This window comes from Chiloscyllium plagiosum, unplaced genomic scaffold (genome assembly GCF_037043375.1).
Source record: "Chiloscyllium plagiosum isolate Xiang-an unplaced genomic scaffold, Cpla_swu_hap1 HiC_scaffold_42, whole genome shotgun sequence".
NCBI lineage: Eukaryota > Metazoa > Chordata > Chondrichthyes > Orectolobiformes > Hemiscylliidae > Chiloscyllium > Chiloscyllium plagiosum.
This window is the reverse complement of record NW_028270180.1, coordinates 31,868,608-31,893,088: the sequence shown is the minus strand read 5'-3', so window position 1 is coordinate 31,893,088 and position 24,481 is coordinate 31,868,608. Positions and strand designations below refer to the sequence as shown.

Below are 24,481 nucleotides of genomic sequence, written 5' to 3'. Positions count from 1 at the left end.
GTTAGTAAAATGCTGATGCTCATTGAATGCCAAATGGCAGGTGAGGTGAATCGACTAGAATGGTACATTTTGTATTTCAGATTACAGAACTGGACCATGTTTCACATCAGTAGAAAAACAGATGTGCCAAGGACAATTGACTGGCATTGTCTGTACCAAAATCCTTTGTTGTGCAACAGTTGGACGAGCCTGGGGGCATCCATGTGAGATGTGTCCCGCCCAACCACAACCATGTCGTCGTGGTTTTATTCCAAATATTAAAACAGGAGCTTGTCAAGGTAAGAAATTAATCACATAGAATTTTTCAAATGTAATTAAAAATCATGTTTAATTAACTTCTGTTGTTTCGTAAATACAAGATGAAAGCAATCTTAAAGAGATTATTCATCCTTAGGGCATGGTTCCCTAAATTTGCCACAGATTGGCTATTGTCAGTTGGAGTAAAAACCAGAAATCGTTTGATCACAGTGCTTGAATGTATACAATATTTTAGTGAACCAAATGCTAAGACCATAGAACAGTACAGCACAATATAGGCCCTTCGGCCCTCACTGTTGTGACGAGCATTTATCGTAATGAAGATCAGCCTAACCTACGCACTCTCAATTTACTGCCGTCCATTTGCTTGTCCTGCAGTCGCTTAAATGTCCCTAATGTCTCTGACTCTACTACCACCACTGGCATTGCATTCCAAGCATCCACCACTCTTTGCGTAATGAACCTACCTCTGACATTTCCCCTATGCCTTCCTCCAATCACCTTAAAATTATGACCCCTTGTTACTGTCATTTCTGCTGTGGGAAAAGTCTCTGGCTATTTACTCTATCTATGTCTCTCATTACCTTGCAAATCTCGATCAAGTCGCCTCTCTTCCTCCTCCTCTACAGTGTGAAAAGCCCTAACTCACTCGATCTCTCTTCATACGACAAGCCCTCTGATCCAGACAGCATCCTGGGAGATCTGCTGTGCACCCTGTCCACACCATCTATATCCTTCCTATAATGAGGCGACCAGAACTTGACACAATATTTTAAGTGTAGTCTGACCAGGATTTTGTAGAGCTGCAGCAAAACCTTGCGGCTCTTAAACTCAATCCTCCTGTTAATGAAAGTCAAAACGCCGTATGCTTTCTTAACAACCCTAACAACTTGGGTGGCAACTTTGAGGGATCTATGTAGGTAGACCCCAAGATCCCGCTGTTCCTCCACAGTGCCAAGAATCCGGTCTTTAACCCTGTATTCCGCATTCAAATTCAACCTTCCAAAATGAAGCATTTATCCAGGTTGAACTCCATCTGCCACTTCTCAGCTCAGCTCTACATCGTATCAATATCTTGTTGTAGCTTGCAACAGCCCTCAACACTATCTACAACACCACTGAACTTTGTGTCGTCAGCAAACTTACTAATCAACCCTTCCACTTCTTCATCCAAGTCATTTGTAAAACCTACAAAAAGCAGAGGCCCAAGAACAGATCCCTGCGAGACAGCACTGGTCACCGATTTCCAGGCGAAATACTTCCCATTCATTACCACTCGCTGTCTTCTTTCAGCCAGCCAATTCTATATCCAGACAGCCACATTTCCCTGTATCCCATATCTCCTAACTTTCTGTATGAATTTACTGTGGGGAACCTTATCAAATGCCTTATTGAAATCCATATACACCACATGTACTGCTCAACCTTCAACAACTTTGTCGTCACATTCTCAAAGAGCTCAGTAAGGTTTGTGAGGCACGACCTGCCCCTCACAAAATCATGCTTTAATCCTTTAATTGTTACCTTTTAATTGTTCTGCTGCTTGTTCATTAAAAACAACTGATAGAAACATTTTTGAATGTTTGCAGGTTTTTAGCCAAAGTCGACCAAGTTTTAAATAGTTATTTATGTAATATATTAAACATGCACTTCAGATGTAACATATCTTTTGCATTTTTATAAAATATATAACATTAGTAAAACGTAACATTAGGAATAAAGTAAGACAAACTAATAGCACTACTTAATCATATTGTAACAGGAAGGTCAAAAATGAAATTTCCCTGGAGGAGCTTATGATTAGTCACCTTTAGAAACAATTCTTTTGAATAGTGTTTAGAAACATGACTCTTTCACTATCATGTTTATGAAAAGTGGCAGATTTGAATATTTGGTAAAATTACAGAAATGGATAGTTGTAGTAATAGGAGGCTAGAGATGAAATGCACCTTGAGAGATGTTACAGGGGGTAAGATTTTTAAATTTCTGAGCACAGATTGTTATCTGGAGAGATGTGAACTGTAGAGACCAGATTGTTCCAGTTTCAACAGAACGTGGCCTTGTTAGGTTTGTTTACTAGAGTTGTTGAAAAGGATATACATGGTAAGCTAATTTGGCAGAGAGATGGGGTAACAAGGTATGGCATTCGAAAGATGAAATGGGAACAAAGGATTAATAGAGATCAGTAGCACTTAGAGAAACGAATAGGAGATTATTAGGTAAAGTCAGACTAAGAAAGTTTAAGATTGATTTACTATGCATGTATGTAAATGCAAAGAACAAGGTAAATAAGGACAATGACAAATAGCCTTATGGGAGTATTGCATTCTGGTGATTGAGGTGACATGGTTCATAGTTGGGCAGGACTGTTTGGAATGTATTCTTGGATATAAGAGGTTTAAGGGAAATAGGATAGTAGCATTATTTGTGAATGAGAATATTATATTGCTGGAGGGAGAGGTTGTCCTGGAGGAATCAAAGACAGAATCCATTTGGTTAGTGTAGTGATTGTAACAAGGTCAACCAGAATATGAGTTCCCTGATTGGTGCTGTTAACTTGATCTAATAAGGGAGCCTGGCTCATCGCAACAGTTGTCTTTGTGTTGGGGGTATGCATTTCTGTCATTATGTCATTATTTGGGAAGCTTGACTTGTTTAAGCCTGCTGTTGAAAATTTGGCCCAGTATGTGGAAAGAATGCATTACTTGTTCCAGGCAAACAACATTGTGGCAGATGAAAGACAACAAGTAATTCTCCTGACAGCTTGTGGACCCACAGCTTTTTTGGTTATGAGGAGCCAAAAGGTTCCTGAGGCATAGATACTAAAGCCTTTCAAGAGTTGACGATGTAGTTAAGGAATATTATGACACAAATCCTCCTCTCATCTTGAAATGCTATTGGTTTTATTCAGCAGTTCAAGAACCAGGGAATTGCTGTCGAGATTTTTGTCAAGGTTAAGATGACTGGCAGAGGCATGTGACTTTGGTTTAACCGTTAATGAGATGCTGAGGGACCATTTCGTATGTGGGATTAATGATGTAACTATGCAAAAGTGCCTCCGAGCTGAAGCCCAACTAGATTTCAAACAGGCGGTACAACTGATTCTGTCATTAGAAAATGTGGCAAGTGGAGCATATGAGTACAGGGTATGCCAGTGGAAGTGGACAACCTTGCCAGGCCAGCTGAGCCTGCAGGACAGCACTGAATAAAGATAATTACATAGCCTCAGTCAAGACATACACTGAACAGAGGAACTTGCAGTAAAATTCCAACACAAAACCTAGGCCAAAGGGTTAACATTTTCTTCAAGAGCCAGATTAGCAAGCCACTCCTTTGCTGCAGTTGCTGCCGGTATGCAGACTCAAGATAGCAAAGGAGTCCCACTAGGCCTGAATTGAGTAACAGAACGAATAGGCCAGTATCCAGGAGTGTGAACACTCCTTAAAGCCCATCTACATCTGGCTTGGAACAGTTAAATTGCTTAGCAACATCCAAATCAGACCAATCACAATAAACGTTGTGTTAAATAATCGCCCAATTTTGATGGATATTGATACCTGCTTGGCCTTATCACAGATTACCAAGCCAGTCTTTAACTACATTTGCCGTGGACTCCAACCCTTAAAATATGCATAACACCTCAGCTAGACTGAGAACCTACATCAGGGAACCTTTACAGATTAAAGGCACAATTTCGGTTCCAGTCTCAAATGAGAAGCAGCTTGTTTAGTTACTAGTGATTGTAGTAAAAGGCTCGGGCCCAAGCCTGATGGGGCAAAATTGGTTGAGAAAGATTCACCTTGATTGGCTCAACATTTTTCAATTAGAAAACGGCTGCCTGAGTGAAATCCTAGTTAAATATCTGAAAGATTTTCAGGAAGGTCTGGAGACTAACAAAGGAGCCAAGGCCACTTTGCATTTTGACCAGAAAGCAATTCCACAATTCTGCAAGGCCCGCACAATGCCATTTGTCTTATGTGCAGAAGTAGAGGCAGAAATCAAAAGGTTGGAAAGTGAAGGAATCATCAAACCAGTACAGTTTGCAGAATTGGCACCATTGGTCATTCCGATTGTGAAGCCTAACAGGTTGGTTTACCTTTGTGGGGATCTTAAACAAACAGTAAACCGCTTCTTGCAGCTGGATAAATACCCAATGCCATGCAAGATGGACTTATACGCAAAGCTAGTTGGGGTTGGCTGTCCTTCCCAAAGCGAACTGCATATTTGCAATTGCAGTTAGATTAAGATTCCCAGATTATGCTACAGTTAATACCCGCTATGATTAGTATCAATATACGAAACTGCCCCTTGGGGTATCATCAGCCTTTGCCATTTTTCAGCAGTCAATGGAGAACATCCTACTGCAGGTCGCCATTTATCTGGATGGCATGCTAATAATGGTGAAGACTATTAAAGAGCACTTAAAGAACTTAGACATAGTCCTTAGATGTTTCTCCAAGTCAGACACATGCCTTAGAAGGGAAAAAAGTGTGTTCCAGGCACCCCAAGTAACCTATTGGGCTACAGAATCAACAAGACCAGCTTACACACAATGGAAGGTAAATTGAGGATGATCAAAGATGACCCGGCTCCCACATCTGTGCTGGAGCTTAGGTCTTTCCTTGGATTGGCGAAGTATTACAGAAAGTTCATATACCTGCTGTTGAAAAAGGGTCAGCCTTGAAACTGATTATGTAACCAAGACATATCCTTTAGGGAAGTGAAGAAGCAGCTAGCATCATCTAAATTGTTGACAAATTATGATCCCAAGCGAGACCTAGTCCTGACATACGATGCCTCCCCTAACGACATCGGGGAAGTCAAAAGTGAGGACTGCAGGTGCTGGCAATCAGAGTCTAAAGAGTGGTATTGGAAAAGCACAGCAGGTCAGGCAGCATCCGAGGAGCAGGAAAATCGATGTTTTGGGCAAAAGTCCTTCATCAGGAAATCACTTTTGCCGATATCGGGGTAGTGTTGGTTCACAGATGGTCCAATGGAGAGGAATGTCCAATAGCGTATGCTTTGCAGACTTTGGCTGATACAAAGCGCAAGTACGTCTGGATAGAGAAGGAAGGTTTGGTGATCATCTATGGTGTGAGAAAGTTCCAGCAAAATCTTTATAAATGTAAATTTGTAATAGGAACATACCACAAACCCCTGCTAGGACTACGCAAAGAGGACGCAAAAGTGAGGACTGCAGATGCTTTTGCCCAAAATGTCGATTTTCCTGCTTCTCGGGTGCTGCCTGACCGGCTGTGCTTTTCCAGCACCACTCTAATCCAGACTTTACGCAAAGAGGAGAAGGCCACACTGCCTACAGCTTCAGTTCTAATTCAGCAGTGGGCTTTCATTCTAAGTGCGCACAACTACAAGTTGAAACATTGTCTGGGAGGCCAAATAGCAAATGCAGACACCTTGAGCTGCCTCTCACAATCAGATATACTGGAAGAGTCTGTTCTGGTTTTAAACTTTCTCGGCATCCTTCCAGTCACCACTGACAATATCAGACTGTGGATGCAAAAAGGTGCAGTCCTGGCAAAACTAAAACAAGAGGAAGCAAAGGGACCATCACAACTAAAATTGAAACCTTACTGGACCAGATCGCCAAAGAGGACGGTATTTCATTATGGGGAGCAAGAGTAATTGTCCCAAACAAAGATCGCTGCCAGATACTGGCTGAACTCCCCTAGGGTTGTCCAGGGTGTCCAAGATAAAACTGTTGGTGAGAAGTTATGTCTGGTGGCCAGGATTGGATGCAGACATAGCTGTGTTGGTAGGTAGTGCCCAGAGAGCCAGCAAGGACAACAGTTCCTGCCAGCAGCTCCTCCATATTCATGGGAATGGCTGAGTAAACCCTGCACTCGGTTACACTTCGACTCTGCGGGTCTTTTCACGGTCATTATTGATGCCCATTCAATATGGTTAGACATACATAAAGTTAATTTGTCAAAGACAGGATGACAATACGTGGGCTCCCAGAAGTGTGGATCACAAACAACAGGCCATCATTTACCAGCAAAGAATTTGAGTATTTCCTAAATGGCTTTCAACATAAGGACAGCTCCATACCGTCCGTTGTCCAATGGTCTGGTGGAAAATGCAGTCCAAATTTGAAGGCAGACTGATAGAAACAGCCTACGACTTCGCATGATACTCAGTTCCTTTGATTATTGGATCACCTCTCATGCAACTACAGAGATAGCTCCAGCTGAATTGCTAATGGGGAGAAGAGTCCACACCAGGTTTATTCCTTGATCAGACTGGGAAGATGAAACAATATCAGGAATGGCAATGCCAGATTCAGGACTCCTGTCAGCATCAGATACCATTTACTTCAGGGGATGAGGTTTGGTGCCGAAATCATGGAAGTGGCCTGCAAGGGGAAGAGGCATCATCAGCGTGAGGTCAGGTCCCATGAAGTACAAAGTTTGGGTAGAAGAGGCGATTCTGAACGAGCACGTTGACCATTTGAAAGATGCAAACTCACTAACTGGCCAGAAGGTCAACAGCGAGAGGGCACTAGTTTAAAATGATTGTCAGAAGAACTAAGCGACATGGCAGGGTTGTTAGCAATGCCAGAAAGGTATGCAGTCTATTCACTTTGCTTTCAAAAGGAAAAATCTATCTAAAGAAGAGAGAATAAAGTTTAGCTCAATTGTTTTTGCAAAATGCTGGCGAAGCTCAATGGAGTAAATTGCATCTGTCTATAATTGTAACTGTCCTATGATGCATTAGCACCCATTAGAAGCAATCAAGCTAATTTAAGAACTGAAAATCTGACTACTGCAGCAGATGGAAAACCAACTGAACAGAGTAAAATTTTTCCTTCATTGCTGAATATATAAAGGTTTTTTTTCTTTTTTTGTTTTTTTTTCATTTTCTGTAGCATTTAAATTCTCATAATACATGTTGACAGGATAATCAGATGGTAAGAAGATTGATGAGGGCAGAGCAGTAGACTATTATAAAGTCTTTGACAAGGTTCTATATGATGGACTGATTAGTAAAGTTAGATTACATGGGATTCAGAGAAAACTTGCCATTTGGACACAAAATTGGCCATCCAGTAGGAGATAGAGGGTGAGTAGTGGAGAGTTGTTTATGCCTGGAAGACTATGACCAGTGGTGTTCTGTAGGGATCGGAGCGGAGTCCAGTGCTGTTTGTCATTTATATAAACAATTTGGATGAGAATATAGGAAGATTGGTTAGTATGTTTGTGGATCACACCAAATTTGTTGTTATAGGGGATGATGAGGAAGGTTATATATGATTACAAAGGATCTTGATCAATTGGGCTAATCGGCTAAGGAGTGGCAAATGGAGTTTATTTGAGATAAATGCGAGATATTGCATTTAGGTAAAACAAGCAAAGACAGGGCTTACACAGTTAATAGTAGGGCCCTAAGGACTGTTGTAGAACAGAGACCTAGGGGTTCAGATACATAGTTAATTGAAAATTGCTTTGCAGGTAGACAGACTGGTTAAGAAAGCATTTAGCACATTTGCTTTCATTGCTCAATGTTGAGTATAGGAGTTGGGACATATTGTTGTTTTGTACTGTATGCTGATGAGTTTACTTTTGAAGAACTCTGTAAATTCTGATCACCCTGCTTTAGGAAAGATAGTATTAAATTGGAGAGGGTGCAGAAAAAATTTACAAATATATTGTTGTGACTGAACGATTTGAGCTATATGGAGAAGCTGGATAAGTTGGGACTTTTTTCGCTGGAGCATAGGAGGTTGAAGAGTAACACTACAGGGGTTTTATGAAATCATGAGGAGCGTGGATAAGGTGAAAAGCAAAGGTCTTTTTTCCAGGGTTGGGGAGTTTAAAACTAGACGGCATTGGTTTAAGGTGAGAGGAGAAAGATTTAATAAAGGACCTAAGGGGCAATTTTTAACACAGAGGCTGGTTCATACGTGGAATGAACTGGCAGAGGAAGTGGTAGATGCAGGCACAGTTACAACATATAAAAGACACTTGGACAGGTACATGAATATGAAAGGTTTAGAGGGATATGGGCCAAATGCAGGCAAATGGGATTAGCTTAGTTTGGGAAATTTGGTCAGCTTGGGCAAGTTGGACCGAAAAATCTGTTTCTGTGCTGTATGACTCTATGACTCTACTTTTATATAATTCACCATTTAAAAGATTTCAAAACACAGTAAATACAGTATTCCATCTGTTCTTAGAGAATTTGCTTCTCTCACATCGATAAGTTTAATTTAAATGTTTCTTTTAATTCTTGGTCTTGAAAGTTTGACCCTTTGCTTAAATATTTACACAACAGAACCTATACTTTCTCAATTTCAAATAACTCCTTCAGAGTCCTAACCAAATACATCAAGCCAAACCCTTACACCGAAGTAACCTATTTCGAAATTCACTGAACCAAGTCCTTAGAACATAGCACAGTACAAGTCATTTGGCCCTTGATGCTGTGCTGACCTTTCATCCTACTCTAAGATCAAACTAACCTACATTTTACTTTCATCCATGTGCCTATCCAAGAGTTGCTTGAATGTCCCTCATGTATCTGTCCCAACTACCATTCCACGCACCCATCACTCTCTGTGTAAAAAACCTACCTCCGACATCTCTCCTAAACCTTCCTCCAATCATCTTAGAATGATGATAGCCATTTCCACCCTGGCAAAAAGTCTCTGGCTATCCACTCTATCTATTCCTCAAATCATCTTGTACACCTCTATCATTTTCTGATTCAGTATGTGGATGAGCCGAAGGTGCAAAACTTGACCTACTCTTGGGAAATAAGGCAGGCCAGGTGACTGAGGTGTCAGTGGGGGAGCACTTCGCATGGCCAGTGACCGTAATTCTATTAGTTTTAAAATAGTGATGGAAAAGGATAGACTGGATCGAAAAGTTAAAGTTCTAAATTGGAGGAAAGCCAATTTTGACAGTATTAGGCAAGAATTTTCAAAAGCTGATTGGGGCAGATGTTCGTAGGTAAAGGGATGGCTGGAAATTGGGAAGTCTTCAAAAATGAGATAATGAGAGTCCAGAAACAGTATATCCCTGTTAGAGTGAAAGGAAAGGTTGGTAGGTGTAGGGAATGCTGGATGACTAGAGAAATTGAGGTTTTAGTTAAGAAAAAGAAGGAAGCATATATCAGTTATGGACAGCAGAGATTGAGTGAATCGTGAGAAGTGTATAAAGGCAGTAGAGGTATACTTAAGAGGGAAATCAGGAGGGCAAAAAGGGGACATGAGATAGCTTTGGCAAATAGGGTTAAGGAGAATCCAAAGGGATTTTATAAATGACAAAAGGGTAACGAGGGAGAAAATAGGGCCCCTCAAAGATCAGCAAGGCAGCCTATGTGTGGAACCGCAGGAGATGGGGCAGATACTAAACAAGTACTTTGCATCAGTGTTGACTGTGAAGAAGGATATGGAAATATAGAATGTGGGTAAATAGATGGTGACATCTTAAAAAATATCCATATTACAGAGGAGGAGGTGCTGGACATCTTCAAAAGAAGCATAAAGGTAAATAACTCCCCAGAACCTGATCAGGTGTACCCTAGAAGTCTGTGGGAAGCTAGCAAAATGATTGCTGGGCCCCTTGCTGAGATAGTCATAGGTGAGGTGCTAGAAGACTGGAGGTTGGCTATCCTGGTGCCACTATTTAAGAAAGATGGTAAGGACAAGCCAGGGAGCGATAGACCAGTGAGCCTGACATTGGTGATGAGCAAGTTGTTGGAGGGAATCCTGAGGGACAGGATTTCCATGTATTTGGAAAGTCAAGGACTGATTAGGAATAGTCAGCATGGCTTTGTATTTGGGAAATTATGTCTCACGAATTTGATTGAGTTTTTGAAGAAGTAACAAAGAAGATTGATGAGGGCAGAGCGGTGGACATGATCTATTATGGACTTCAGTAAGGCATTCGACAAGGTTCCTCATGGGATACTGGTTAGCAAGATTAGGTTTCATGGAATACTTGGATACAGAACATGCTTGAAGTTAGAAGACAAAGGCTGGTGGTGGAGGGTTGCTTTTCACACTAGCGGCCTGTGACTAGTGCTGTGCCACAAGGATTGGTGCTGGGTCCACTGCTTTTTATCACTTATATGAATGATTTGGATGTGAACCTGGAAGGTTTAATTAGTAAGTTTGCAGACACCAAAATTGGAGGTGTCGTGGACAGCGTAGAAAGCTACCTCAATACAACTGATCAAATGGGCCAATGGGCTGAGGAGTGGCAGATGGAGTTTAATTTAGATAAATGCAAGGTGCAGCATTTTGGAAAAGCAAATCCAAGCAGGACTTACACACTTAATGATAAGTTCCTGGGGAATGTTGCTGAACAAAGATACCTTGGAGTGCAGGTTCATAGTTCCTTGAAAGTGGAGTCGTAGGTAGATGGATAATGAAGAAGGCATTCTGTATGCTTTCCTTTATTGATCAGAGCATTGAGTACAGGAGTTGGGAGGTCATGTTGTGGCTGTACAGGACATTGGTTAGGCTACTTTTGGAATACTGTGGGCAATTCTGGTCTCCCTCCTATTGAAAGGATGTTGTGAAATTTGGAAGGGTTAAGAAAATATTATAAGGATGTTGCCAGGGTTAGAGGATTTGAGATATAGGGAGACCTGAATAGGCTGGGGCTGTTTTCCCTGGAGCATCGGAGGTTGAGGGATGATCTTATAGAGGTTTATAAAGTCATGAAAGTCATGGATAGGATAAATAGACAAGGTCTTTTCCCTGGGTTAGGGAAGTCCAGAACTTGAGGGCATAGGTTTAGGGTGAGAGGGGAAAAATTTAAAAGGGACCTGAAGGGTAACTTTTTCACACAGTAGGTGGTTTGTGTACGGAAGCGGTGAAGCTGGTACAATTACAACATTTAAAAGACATTTGGATATGTGTATAAATAGGAAGGATTTAGAGGGATGTAGGCTAAGTGCTGGCAAATGGGAGTAGGTTAGGTTAGGATATCTGGTTGGCATGAACATGTTGGACTGAAGGGTCTGTTTCCGTACCATACATCTCTATGACACTTGAGTCACCTCTCATCCTTCTTTGCTCCACTGAGAAAAGCCTAACTCCCTCAACCTTTCTTCATGAGACATGCCCTCCCATCCAGGCAGCATCCTGGTAAATCTCCTGTGCTCCCTCTCTAAAACTTCCATACCCTTCCTATAATGAGGTGACCAGAACTGAACATAGTATTCCACGTGTGGTTTAACCAGGGCTTTATAGAGCTGCAGCATAACCTCACAGCTCTTAAACTTAATTGCCCTGCTAATGAAAAGTTACACACCATACAACTTCTTAACTACCCTGTTGTTAAGTTGGGTGGCAACTTTGAGGCATCTATGGACATGGACCCAAGATCCCTCTGTTCCTCCACACTGCCAAGAATCCTGCCTTTAACCCTGCATTCAAATTCGACCTTCCAAAATGACTCACTTCACACTTTTACAAGTTGAACTCCGTCTGCCATCTCTCAGCCCAGTTCTGCATCCTGTCAATGTCCCATTGGAACCTACAACAGCCCTGCACAATCCACAATCCTACCAACCTTTGTATCATCGGCAAACTTAATAACCCACAAATCCACTTCCTCATCCAAGTCATTTATAAAAATCACAAAGAGCAGAGGTCTCAGAACAGATCCCTGTGGAACACTACTGGCCACTGAGCCCTAGAATGAATACTTTCCATCCAGTACCACTCGCTGTCTTCTTTCGGCCAGCCAATTCTGTATCCAGACAGCCAAGTTTCCCTGTATCCCATGCCTCCTTACTTTCCAAATGAACCTACCATGTGGAACCTTATGAAACGCCTTGCTAAAATTCATATACACCACATCCATTGCTCTACCTTCATCAATGTGTTTTGTCACATCCTCAAATAATTTTTGCTCCAAGCTTGCTATGTTCCACCAGCTAACTTCAACTAAGACTTCTGCAAACTAAAACTAAAAAGTTTTTCATGATAGGGATGTTTTCCTCTAATCAAAGATATGTAAATTGCTGAGCTTTCTAACTAAAAGAAGCCTAATGGTTGTTAATGTTCATTCTGTCTGGCTGTATAACTGTCTCAATGATAGCAAGTTCACATTTACATCTCATTTCTGGTTTAAAAAATAAATGTGGCTTCGGAGATACTGACAAATTAAGCATTAAATTTCCTCATAGCACAGACTAAAGCCTACATGCCATGTATTCAAAATTCAAACTCTAAAATAAATGATATTAAAATATGTATAAATCTCACTAACCTTGCATCACAGAAGCTCAAGCTTGTAGTTGGGGTTTATTGGACTGAGTTGCTGAGGGACTGGTGTTAGTGCAGGGTAACAATTCAAGATATATGGGTGGGTTCTTATTGACCATGGGAGGGAAAGGACATTATGCCAATCATTATCACTCTGGTCCCAACTTGGAAATGTATGAACGACAAGGGCATGACAATTCCAAACCATGGGCTCTGGGAATGAATTGGGAGGATTAACCATTCAGGAAGGGACTGAACAGAAGTAAGGAGGCTGAAAAGCCTTTAGAGACAGCAACACAGAATGTACATGAAGGATGGGGTATAATTGTTCATCTCAGGTGGAGCCTGCAACTCATAAGGATGAAGTAGCAACCTTGTCATTTTTGCACCAAACTCAACTGGGCCATAACAAGAGAAAAAGGTTGCCACCACATGCAGAGTGGATGGAGTAAGTTACTATTTTTCTCTTCAGGAGTAGAGTATAATTCTTTACATGTCAGACCATCTGCTAGTCGTAGTATTCGTGCATTTGCTGATTGTGTAATGCCACCTATCAACTGTCAAATTGGATTTTGTTAAAAGGTATATTTTTTGCAAGAGTGAACATAAAAGCATTATGACCTCAAGTAATCATGACAGTTACATTTTTTGCATTGACTGTTACCTATAATGTCAGATATGCAAAGTCATGTAGTTGCAGACCTCAAAATTTCACTGGTGTTGCCATTTCTTCTTCTTTCTTACGTAACAATGAAGATAACACTTGTCAGCACATCTAACTACTTGTGCAATGACATGGTCTGTGATATTCAGTGATCGCTTTATTTGGGAAGAAGCACTATAGTGGTGGATAAGTGCTTGAATTTTACTTCGCTCCTTTGGATCTGAATTAGGTGACATAACCAAGAGCGCCATATCAAGGCATGACATTAGCCTCTTTGCGAAGCCTCCATGACAAACTGTGTTGATGCATAATGTAGTACTTGTGATTGCAATCAGAAGTATTTCTAAAGAATAGTCTTACCAGGCTTGAAAAGTTTACTCTGTTTCTTTTTTCACATACGCTGCCAGACCTGCTGAGTTTCTCCAGCATTTGTATTTGTTTCACTCCATCAGTGTCCAACGTAACTGTGACCATAGAGGCCAAGTTTTGAAGATATACACCAGATATTCTGGAAGCTGCCATTCTGTGTGCATGCTCATGAGTTTTCAGGTTCTGAAATCCTTTCAAGTTCCTTGGGTCTTAAAGGTTTCTGGCTGATGAGGATGGCCCCTTCCAAACATGGCTGATAAAACCTTTACGAAATGGCCAGACTCTCTCACAACAGAAATACAACACTGCCCATGCTTCCACCAGGACCATAACGGAGAAAACCATAGAGGTTTCAATAATTGGACTGCTCCAGCAGGGCCTTGCAAGAGTGCACTGCACCGTTGTGATTTGTTGTGTCCTTCACAATGGTAGCTGATAAATGTGATAATGAGCAGTATCTCCCAAATGCAGATGAAATGAGGCATCAAAAACGACCTTCTTTGGATAATGATCAGGACATTGTTAAGGAGGGATATCCAGGAGACCAAGATAGAGTTATGCATTGTCGAGCATGAGAGGTCAACCAGACCCTAATTGTTATGTGCTTCCAGGATGCATGCATTGGATTTGAACTTCCTTTACATTGTGTTAGGTTCTATTGAGTAAATTGCTGTCAGCTGCTGGTCAGTCCATAGTACACATGGACCTGGTTATTTTCAGAGCAGCTGATTCAACTTTGAAGTCTTCGCCCTTTACAGGGCCTCCACACCATTTGGGACAAAGCAGCAGTTGCTGAGGCAGGGCAGTGATATGGCATGGTACTAAGATGAGGTGGCTATATGCACGTGTTGACTGAAGCCTTAAAAGCCACCTCACCTCAGCACCTTTCCATGTCTCAACCCCGTTACTTTTAAACTGGGAGCAAAATAGGGTATCCAAGTGTTGAGCAGTGCACTTCCTCATGACAGACAGCAGGTTAAGAGTACCTTCTTTTCATCCTTGCATCATTGGCTGTCTATTTAGACTGCTAAATTGTCCTGAAATGCTTCAGCAACCTGTAAACAGTGTTTAATATGAGAGAGGCATTACTTTGTACAGTTTCAGTCAGCAGGCAACTGAGCTATGAGGGAGAGTGAAGATGTGAACTTCCCATTACATATCTCCCAGATTTGAATAAAAATACACTCTCTGAAAAGCTGAAAGATAGTATTAAACCTATCCCACAGACATATGTGAAATCCTCATTAGTTGACGTATTTTTTTTTAGATTAGATTACTTTACAGTGTGGAAACAGGCCCTTCGGCCCAACAAGTCCACACCGACCCGCCGAAGCGCAACCCACCCATACCCCTACATTTACCCCTTACCTAACACTACGGACAATTTAACGTGGCCAATTCACCTGACCTGCACATCTTTGGACTGTGGGAGGAAACCGGAGCACCCGGAGGAAACCCACGCAGACACGGGGAGAATGTGCAAACTCCACACAGTCAGTTGCCTGAGGCGGGAATTGAACCCGGGTCTCTGGCGCTGCGAGGCAGCAGTGCTAACCACTGTGCCACCGTGCCGCCCACTAAATTGATTCTATCCTGTCACTGTCAGAGTGGATGTAAGTATGGATAAATTATGCAAGGCAGGCCCCAGATTTGGCTTCAGTGTTGTCCACATTAAAGTACAATGCCTTGGTTACAGTTGACAACATAATGGCTCAAGGACCCTTAATGCTGTCTGCAATGAGGGAGTCATTTGCTTTTAAGAGATGAGCAATGCTTGGACATTACAACTTCTTTCATCCTTGAGATATTTGAAGAGGGTGCTCATTTCTGAAATGAGTGCAACTTCACCAGATTTGACAACCTAGAGCAGATAGTTTAAGAATGTAAGTGAGCATATCTTTCTGAAAATACATGATTATTTACAATGAAGTGTGATATGTGCCACCTTTAAAACCTTCAGTGGGATGTTTTCTTATTTTCTTGTTCACTATGTCCAAGTGGAGTCCCAATATTTGCAGCTGGGGTGAAGGGAGCCTGCTCTGTAGTCAGCCCTGTTGGCCTGAAAAACCTGGTTGATCACTCCAGGCCTTCTGAGAGTCCTGTCCAGATGCTCACCTTCCTTGGCTTTGACTTCTGCAGGTTTTGACACCACAGGCATTGGAGAGGTACTGGGGAGGAACCTCTGGAGTTGTCTGAGAGGAAGATTCTGGGTACCTATGTGTGACTCTTCTCTTGGAATGCCTGCAGGTATCCCTGGGTTCTCTGAGAGGAGGGAGTACCTGGAGTAAGGTGAAGCTGCATAGACATTTATGCTGAGTAGTGTCAAAGATTGATGAAGTGCATATCTGTCAGGTACTGAATGTGGTGAACCTGGGTCTTCATGGTGGTAACCAAACTGTCAATGAAGGAAGTCATACATATGCATGCTGGAACCAGTATGATACTGATAATGTTGATGGACACCTCTATCGTTTGATTCAATTTACTGACTGCCTCTTTCCAACCGACCTTATGTTCCGGTATCTTTGTGTATTTTGATGAAGTCATTAATGGCAGAGACCATGGGATTGTTTTTTGCCTGGGGCTGAGCAAGTGCTTAGTGCTGCCAGTCCTCTGAGTATTAGAATATTTCTTTCTCAACTTGCTGTACGTATATGCCCTTTACATTTTATGCACTCTAAGACTATCAGACCAAAACCATAAAGGTATGCAAAATTTACTGAACTGAAAATAAATCTTAAAAATAGATTGTAATTTATGTTGCTCAGAATTTCCATTAAAATATTATGGGTAAGTGTTAAATTTTACTGTCTCTCAGCGTTATCTGAGCAGAGTGCAAAAAGTAACATTTAATGAAGGTGACTGAAATCCAACAAAACTCAACAGATTCCTTTACATTTATTTAAAGTAAAAGAACTCAAATGATGTTGGCCTAACATGGCAAATTTCCTCCTCTGTTCTCCACACAAGTGATACAAACTCCACAGGTTGTAAAGTCTAACATTGATTATAAATGTCTCTAATTTATATTAAAATAAGAGTGCCTAATTTATTATTCCATATGATTTCCATTGAGAGTATTCTTTTAGTTGAACTGTTTTTTGACAATTCTGGTAGAAACACTTCATTGCCATGAATTTGTTTATGGAAAATGTTTGTTTTGATTCATGCAGAATCTATGAGAAATGTAAATCAAAATATTATAAAGTATGAATGCTTTGAAATCTGAAATAATGAAACCATTTAAAGTTATGTTTTTGGGTGATCATGACATACCAACTCTGGGAATTCTTTTTACTCACCCTCAATGTCAAATACTTTAGATTAAATCTATATTATTGCTAACAAAAGTGCTCAACCTCTGTCTGAACTGAGGCCCACTCAGCAGAAACTATGTTGCTGATCAGCCCTATCATAGCTTGCTTCACTAAAGCTTTTGGAAAGATTCTGTGCTGCATTTGGCTTCCATTCTAATTCCTCCAGCTGTGTAAATTCTTCTGTTATCTGTGTCTGGAAGGAAATATGGAAAGATTAAAAAGGAAGCTTTCCTAGACTGGTGCACTTACTAGTATCACACATTTGAATTTGGAAAATTGTATACTTGCTTAAAGGACAGTGCTTGTATTCAGGCATTGATTTTAAGATAATATATTTATTATAATTTTTAAAAATTACCAGATGTCAGACATATCATTGGGATTCAGATTTGTGTTTCTTTAGATGCTACACAGAACAGTTAAACTACAAATGTTTATATTCAAAACTATTGAGTAAATTCCTGCAATTAATATGAAGGAAAGCATTCACTCAGTGAGAATTGAATTCAACTATTAAACCGTCTTAAAATTAATAATGAGGTTAAAAATTCATATCATCACATAATCTGAAGCACGAGTATCAAATTCATAAATTTCTGAGCACTTATTTGTCATTCAGCAACGGATGTAAATCCCATCCAAAAACTCACTTGTCCACTCATCCACTAAAGAATAAATGCCTTGGTTCTGCTTCTAAAATTTAGGATTAATCTGTTTGATAGAATATAATATTGAGGAGAGATCTATTTCTTCCATGTTTTTGTCCAAGTTCAGCTCTACTTCTCGACACCATCTGAAAATGGATGGATTTATTTATTTATCAATTTATTTAGATTAGATTAGATTACTCACAGCATGGAAACAGGACCTTTGGCCCAACAAGTCCACACCGACCCTCCGAAGAGCAACCCACCCAGACCCATTCCCCTACATTCACCCCTTGACCTAACACTATGGGCAATTTAGCATGGCCAATTCACCTGACCTGCACATTTTTGGACTGTGGGAGGAAACCAAAGCACCCGGAGGAAACCCACGCAGACACGAGGAGAATGTGCAAACTCAACACAGACAGTTGCCTGAGGCGGGAATTGAACCCGGGTCTCTGGTGCTGTGAGGCAGCAGTGCTAACCACTGTGTCACCATTTTCTTTGTTCTTTCATGAGATGGCTGCATTGCTTTGGGTCTGGAGTCATTGGGATTTCCCACCCTAAAGGGCAGTAGTGTAGCAGATGAATTTTTGCGAGTTAACTGAGGCTAATTTTGTATATAGATTTAGTACAGGTGTTTTCCTAGGGTTGGGTAATCAAGGACTACAGAGTATCGGTTTAAGGTTAGAGAGGAAAGAATAAACAGGAACCTGAGGGGCAACTTTTTTATGCAGAAGGTGGTACACACATGGAATGAGCTGCCAGCGGAAGTGGTTGAGGCAGGTACATTAACAACATTTACAGGGCATTCTGGGCAAATACATGGATAGGAAAGGTTTAGAAGGATATGGACCAAGTGCAGGGAAATGGAGTTAGTGTGGTCAACTTGTGCCAAAGTGCCTGTCTCCATGCTGCAGGACTCTATGATTCGATAACTGAATTTAAATGACGTCAGTTACTATGTTGGGATTTGAATCACTGGACCTCTGGATTACTAGGCTAGTAACCTGACCACTATGCCCTTATTCTTTCAAAGAAATAAGGCTATAATTGCATTGGAATATATATATCTTATTTTTCATTATTGCTGGATTAATTTATATCCAATATAAAACAGGTGTCCTATGATGCCAGCTGCTTGTAGTTATATAGAAACATATAGAATCCCTACAGTGTGGAATTAAGCCATTTAGCCCAACAAGTCCACATTGACCCTCTGAAGAATATCTTACCCAGACCCATTCCCCTACACTATTACTCGACATTTCCCCTGACTATGCCCCTAAGCTGCACATCCCTAAACACTATGGGCAATTTACCATGACCAATTCACCTAAACTGTACATCTTTGGATGTTGATTCACATCACATCACATCACATTAGGCAATTAGAAAGAATTGACCAGATATTTCTATTTTTTTTTGTTCCTTTCCTTGCTATTTCTTTAAAAGCTTTGGCTTTGAAATGGGGTTTCAATTTGCATGCCTCATCAATTCTATAGAAGTACTGCCAGAGGAAATACTTTGCTATCTCTCCTTTTGAAAGAGTAAAGAAAAATCAACAGAAAGAGACCAATCACTCTTGAACACAAATGGTGTTTGCCAATAGGCCATTCTACAATATATAAATCATGATATTGGATCAGAAGATGCAGAATCTATATAGTTGGATGTAAGAAGTAACAAGGAGAAGAGGACACTGATGGGAGTAGTCTACAGGACCACTGCCAGTAGCTACACAGTAGAACAGAGAGTAAATCTGGTAATAGCTCTGTATAGACTGCTGTTGCACATCATCCACCTCTTTTCCCTCATCTACCGCCTGGACACGCCTTGGTGTGCCCATTTGCCACCTGGCAGTGGGGATCTCCAATGGAGGGCTCTCTATGCAGGAGTCGTCCTCCTGCTTTTGCTTAGTGATCTGGGGTGGAGGGTGCTGCATGCAGCAGTCCCCTGCAACCACAGGTTGCGGTGGTTCATGGGCTCCCAGTCCAACTGTTTCTTCTGTGGTGCTGCGGAGTCCGTGTACCATGTATATATTGGGTGTGGGCATTTGCACTCTCTTTTTGATTTTCTTAAAAACCTTCTTTTCTGTCTCTGGTTGCACTTCAGTCCCACGCTCCCCGGGCACAGATGGAGGGTAGGTCAGAAGACGTCCTCGTGGGTTTGCTCCTGGGCCTGGCCAAACTGGCCATAAACAGGTCCAGGCAACGGGTCGTGTATGTGGTTGTTATGGCCGATCTTCCACAGCTATGTCCGAGCTCGGGTGTCCTTGGAGAAGGAGCACGCGGTATCTCCCAACTCCCTCGAGCTTTTCAGGGGAGGTGGGCACCGCAAGGAGTGGTGTGTTTTATTTCCCCCTTCAACTCTATTTTGATTTAATCCTACCCTTCCCTTCACCTTTTTGATCATGTAGCATTGCCCTTTGATGAGAAGAGCATTGCTTGTCACTGTCCACCCAGGTGCTTCCTTTTTTCCTGGTGGTGGTAATTGAAGAAAGATTTGTACACCTGTTGTCTTTCACTGTGTCTCACCTGCACACGCACACAATATGGGTGCTGGGGAAAATATAAGCACCACCGCCATTAGACAGTAGTGTGGAGATAAAGAAGAAAATATAACCAGGAGATGCTGGAAAAAATAAATAAATCAGATGATAATAAGAGCATGTAAAATGGCAAGACATTAATCAATTATGCATAGTATATTCAAGGCTGAGATAGGTTTTGAATCAGTCAAGGAATTGCGATTACAAGGGAAAATGCATGTAAACCAAAACCAGCAATCCATTCTAAAAGATGAAAGATTTAACAATCTAGGTTTGTTCATTGTATGACTGTAATCTTTTGCTATGAATTCTGTGTCTTATGTTCCTGCTTCACAACCACTTGATGAAGAAGCAGTCCTTTGAAAACTAGAGCTTCCAAATAAACGTGTTGGACTATAGCCTGGTCTTATGTGATTTTTAGCAAAATTAGGAGGCATCATTGATAGCCAGGTAAGTTATTAAAAATACAAAGGGATCTTGATCAGATGGGGAAGAGGGTTGAGGATTACCAAATGCAATTCCATACAGATAAGTGTGAGGTTTTGCACTCTAGATAGTCAAACCAAGGTAGGACTTATACAGTAAATGGTAAGATCCTGAGGAGTGTTGTGAAACAGAGGGACCTAGGTGTACAAGTACATTGTTCTTTATAAGTGGCACCACAGGTAGAAAGGGTGGGGAAGAAGGCATTTAGCATGCTGCCATTCATCGTTTGAAGCATTGAGCATAGGAGTTGAGACATTATTTAACAGTTGTGTAATTCGTTGGTGAGGCCGCACTTGAAGTATTGTGTACAGCTTTGGTCACCCTGTTATAGGAAAGACATAGTTAAGCTGGAAAGAGTGCAAAGAAAATTTTTAGGACAATGTTGCCAGGACTAATAGGGAGAGGTTGCCAGGATAGGACTTTATTCCTTGGAACATAAGAGAGTGAGAAGTGACCTTATTGAGGTATATAAAACCATGAGGGGCATATACAGGATGAATGCATATAGCCTTTTTTTTCCCCAGGAATGGGAATTCAAAACTAGAGGGCATAGATTTAAGGAGGGAATGTGGTGCAACTTTTTCATGCAGAGAGTGGTGTGTATATGGAATGGGTTGCTAGAAAACATGGCAAAAGTGAGGACTGCAGATGCTGGAGATCAGAGTCAAGGTTAGAGTGGTGCTGAAAAAGCACAGCATCCGAGGAGCAGGAAAATCAACGTTTCGGGCAAAAGCCCTTCATCAGGAATGAGGTAGGGAGTCTCCAGGGTGGAGAGGTAAATGGGAGGTGGTTGGAGAGGAGGGTGGAGCAGATAGGTGGGAAGGAAGATTAGCAGGTAGGACACGTCATGAGGATGGTGCTGAGCTGGCAGGTTGGAACTGGGATGAGATGGCGGGGGAGGGAAATGAGGAAACTGGTGAAGTCCACATTGATGCCCTGGGGTTGAAGTGTTCCAGGCGTTGGGCAGTGAGGGAGTGGCGGTGGAGGAGGCCCAGGACCTGTATATTCTCGGCAGAGTGGGAGGGAGGAGTTGAAATGTCGGCCACGGGATGGTGGGGTTGATTTGTGCAGGTGTCCTGGAGATGTTCCCTAAAGTGCTCTGCAAGAAGGTATCCAGTCTCCCCAATGTAAAGGAGACCGCAAGGGGGGCAACAGATACAATAAATGACATTTGTGGATGTGCAGGTGAAACTTTGGTGGATGTGGAAAGCTCCTTTGGGGCCTTGGATGAAGGTGAGGGGGGAGGTGTGGGTGCAGGTTTTGCAATTCCTGCGGTGGCAGGGGAAGGTGCTAGGAGGGGAGGGTGGGTTGTTGGGGAGCATGGACCTGACCAGGTAGTCACAGAGGGGAACGGTCTTTGCGGAAAGTGGATAGGGGTGGGGTCGGTTTGTAAGTGGCGGAAATATCAGCAATGTCGGCAGATGATGCGGTTTATGTGGAGGTTGGTCGGGTGAAAGGCGAGGAAAACGTGGTTGAGGCAGGTACAATAGCAACATTTAAAAAAACATTTTGATAGGTACATGGATGGGATGGGTTTAGAGGGATATGGACCAAATGCGGGCATTTGGAACTAACTGAGTGGACACCATGGACCTGTTTGGACCAAATATCCTGTTTCCATGCTATATTACTCTATGATTCTAAGTAGGTTGTTAACTGCAAATCTGAGTAAAGCTATCACATTTCAGGTTAACCTACAGTGCTGCAATGTTTCTGTCATGGTGTGGTTGATGCTACCAGTTCCCCTGTTATTTGCTTATTTTGGAAGACCATATATATTGCATGCATATATATCTAATATATGTAGAATATTTGCACTTTATTAAAGTGAATAATCTCATGATTTTTGCCCCATAGCTCCTCAGTAAATCTCCTATTTCAGAAGAAGCAGTGTGATAATAACTTATAACCCCTGCATTTCCTGGTCACCATGCTGTATGCGATGCTTTTGTGGTTATCCTTTTGTTAGTATCTCCAAGGAATTGATGGCTCATTAATGTCTCATGTGCATTGTTGTGAACAGTGGGAGAGATTTAAAAATGTTTGAGTAGCTGAGTTTGTGACTTGACTAAGTAACTAAAAGAAAATATCAATCCAGTGTGCCCATAGGTTTTCTGTGTTCATATAGCTTAAGGAGGAAGAGTAGTAGAATGTGATAACAAAACTTTCATTTCTTTCACACTTTTGTTCACACTTTCTTTCCTCCTGACTGCTTTCCCAACTGCTGCCATGTGTTTATTATATTGGGTGAACGTTGGTTGGGTAATCTATTGTCAGGCTTCCTCCTTCCTTTTACTCTTTGTAAAGAAAAATGTAGGTGATGTTTTCCAGTTGCAGTGTGATGGAACCTAATATCATGGTAACATGTTTGCAGATGTGTGAAACAGCAGTTGTGCATCATGTGAAACTTTCTGTGTGACATTTCATGTAAAACTGTCAATGGAAGAATGCTTGTTGATAAAGGATGGCAGTGTAAACCATTCTGTAGAATCTCCAGGATATCAATGTTGAAATTTTGGAAAATCTTCACATAATGAGGATAGATAAACTCGTAGAAAGTGAGGTCTGCAGATACTGGAGATCAGAGTCAAAAGGTTTTTTAGATTACTTACAGTGTGGAAACAGGCCCTTCAGCCCAACAAGTCCACACTGACCCGCCGAAGCGCAACCCACCCATACCCCTACATATACCCCTTTCCTAACACTACGGACAATTTAGCATGGCCAATTCACCTGACCTGCACATCTTTGGACTGTGGGAGGAAACCGGAGCACCTGGAGGAAACCCACGCAGACACGGGGAGAACGTGCAAACTCCACACAGTCAGTCGCCTCAGGCAGGAATTGAACCCGGGTCTCTGGTGCTGTGAGGCAGCAGTGCTAACCACTGTGCCACCGTGCCGCCCGTGTGGTGCTGGAAAAGCACAGTAGGCCGGGCAGCATCCAAGGAGCAGGAGAATCGAAGTTTCAGACATCAGGAATAAACTAGTGTCAAACAATGGGAGTTCTTGGAAGGTCTATTAAATTCTGATTACCACATCTAACCTGTGTCAGATCATTAAGCTTCTAACATGGTGTTTCTTGTGGAGGCTCATAGAAGTAACACTTATTGTCAGAGCCTTCTACAATTGTAAAATCCTCACAGAGTGGAAATAGGCAATTCGGCCCATCAAGTCGACACTGACCTTCCGAAGGTCATCCCACCCAGACCTCCCCATCCCTGTAACCCTGCGTTTCCTACGGCTAATCCACCTGGCCTACACATTCCTGCATACTATGGGCAATTTAGCATGGCCAGTCCATCTAACCCACACATCTTTGGACTATGGGAAGAAACCAGAGCAAATAGAGGAAACCCACGCAGACATGGAAGAATGTGCAAACTCCACATGTCAGTCGCCGGAGGGTGGGGTTGAAACCAGGTTCCTGGCGCTGTGAAGCAGCAGTTTTACCTTCTCTTGCCCAATCTCTCTGATATATGCTTTCACTGTTTCTTGGCTGGTAATTTACCCAAGATGCCAGAAACTGATAACAATCTGAAAATTAGAGGCTTCATATAACACTTGCAGCTGAATTTGTTTCAGTAACATTCCATGCAATTAACCATTTTTAGAAGGAACTTATTTTTCTGACGGTTAGTGATAGAGCAAGAACAAAATTCGTTTGAGCCTGTTTTCACAGCTTGAATCCTCTCTGAACATCACAATTGATGTTTCTTTCAGAATGTGTGTCTCCAATGAATTCCAGGGTTCAAATTGTCCAAATCAATTCACTCGAAGTACAAACAGATGACCTGTTAAAACAGTCTGATGGTTCTTCAGGCTGATGGAGTGACAATCTTGAGTTTGTTAAAAGTGCCGAGTGTATTTACTCCACTTCAAATTAAGATAAATTGCAATATGCACTTTTGACTTGAAAAGTACAATATATGTGATTATATTTGTTCAC

The 24,481-nt window shown here is 41.7% G+C and overlaps 1 protein-coding gene across 1 annotated transcript in view; it reads left to right on the top strand.

The window, feature by feature from the left end:
- The window catches only part of LOC122542423 (fibrillin-1-like), a 610,102-nt gene that overhangs the window by 91,946 nt on the left and 493,675 nt on the right, over positions 1–24,481 (top strand). The window contains exon 6 of the mRNA XM_087981979.1: positions 81–278. Coding sequence (XP_087838105.1) covers positions 81–278 — 198 coding nt within the window. The remainder of the gene's footprint in view (positions 1–80; positions 279–24,481) is intronic.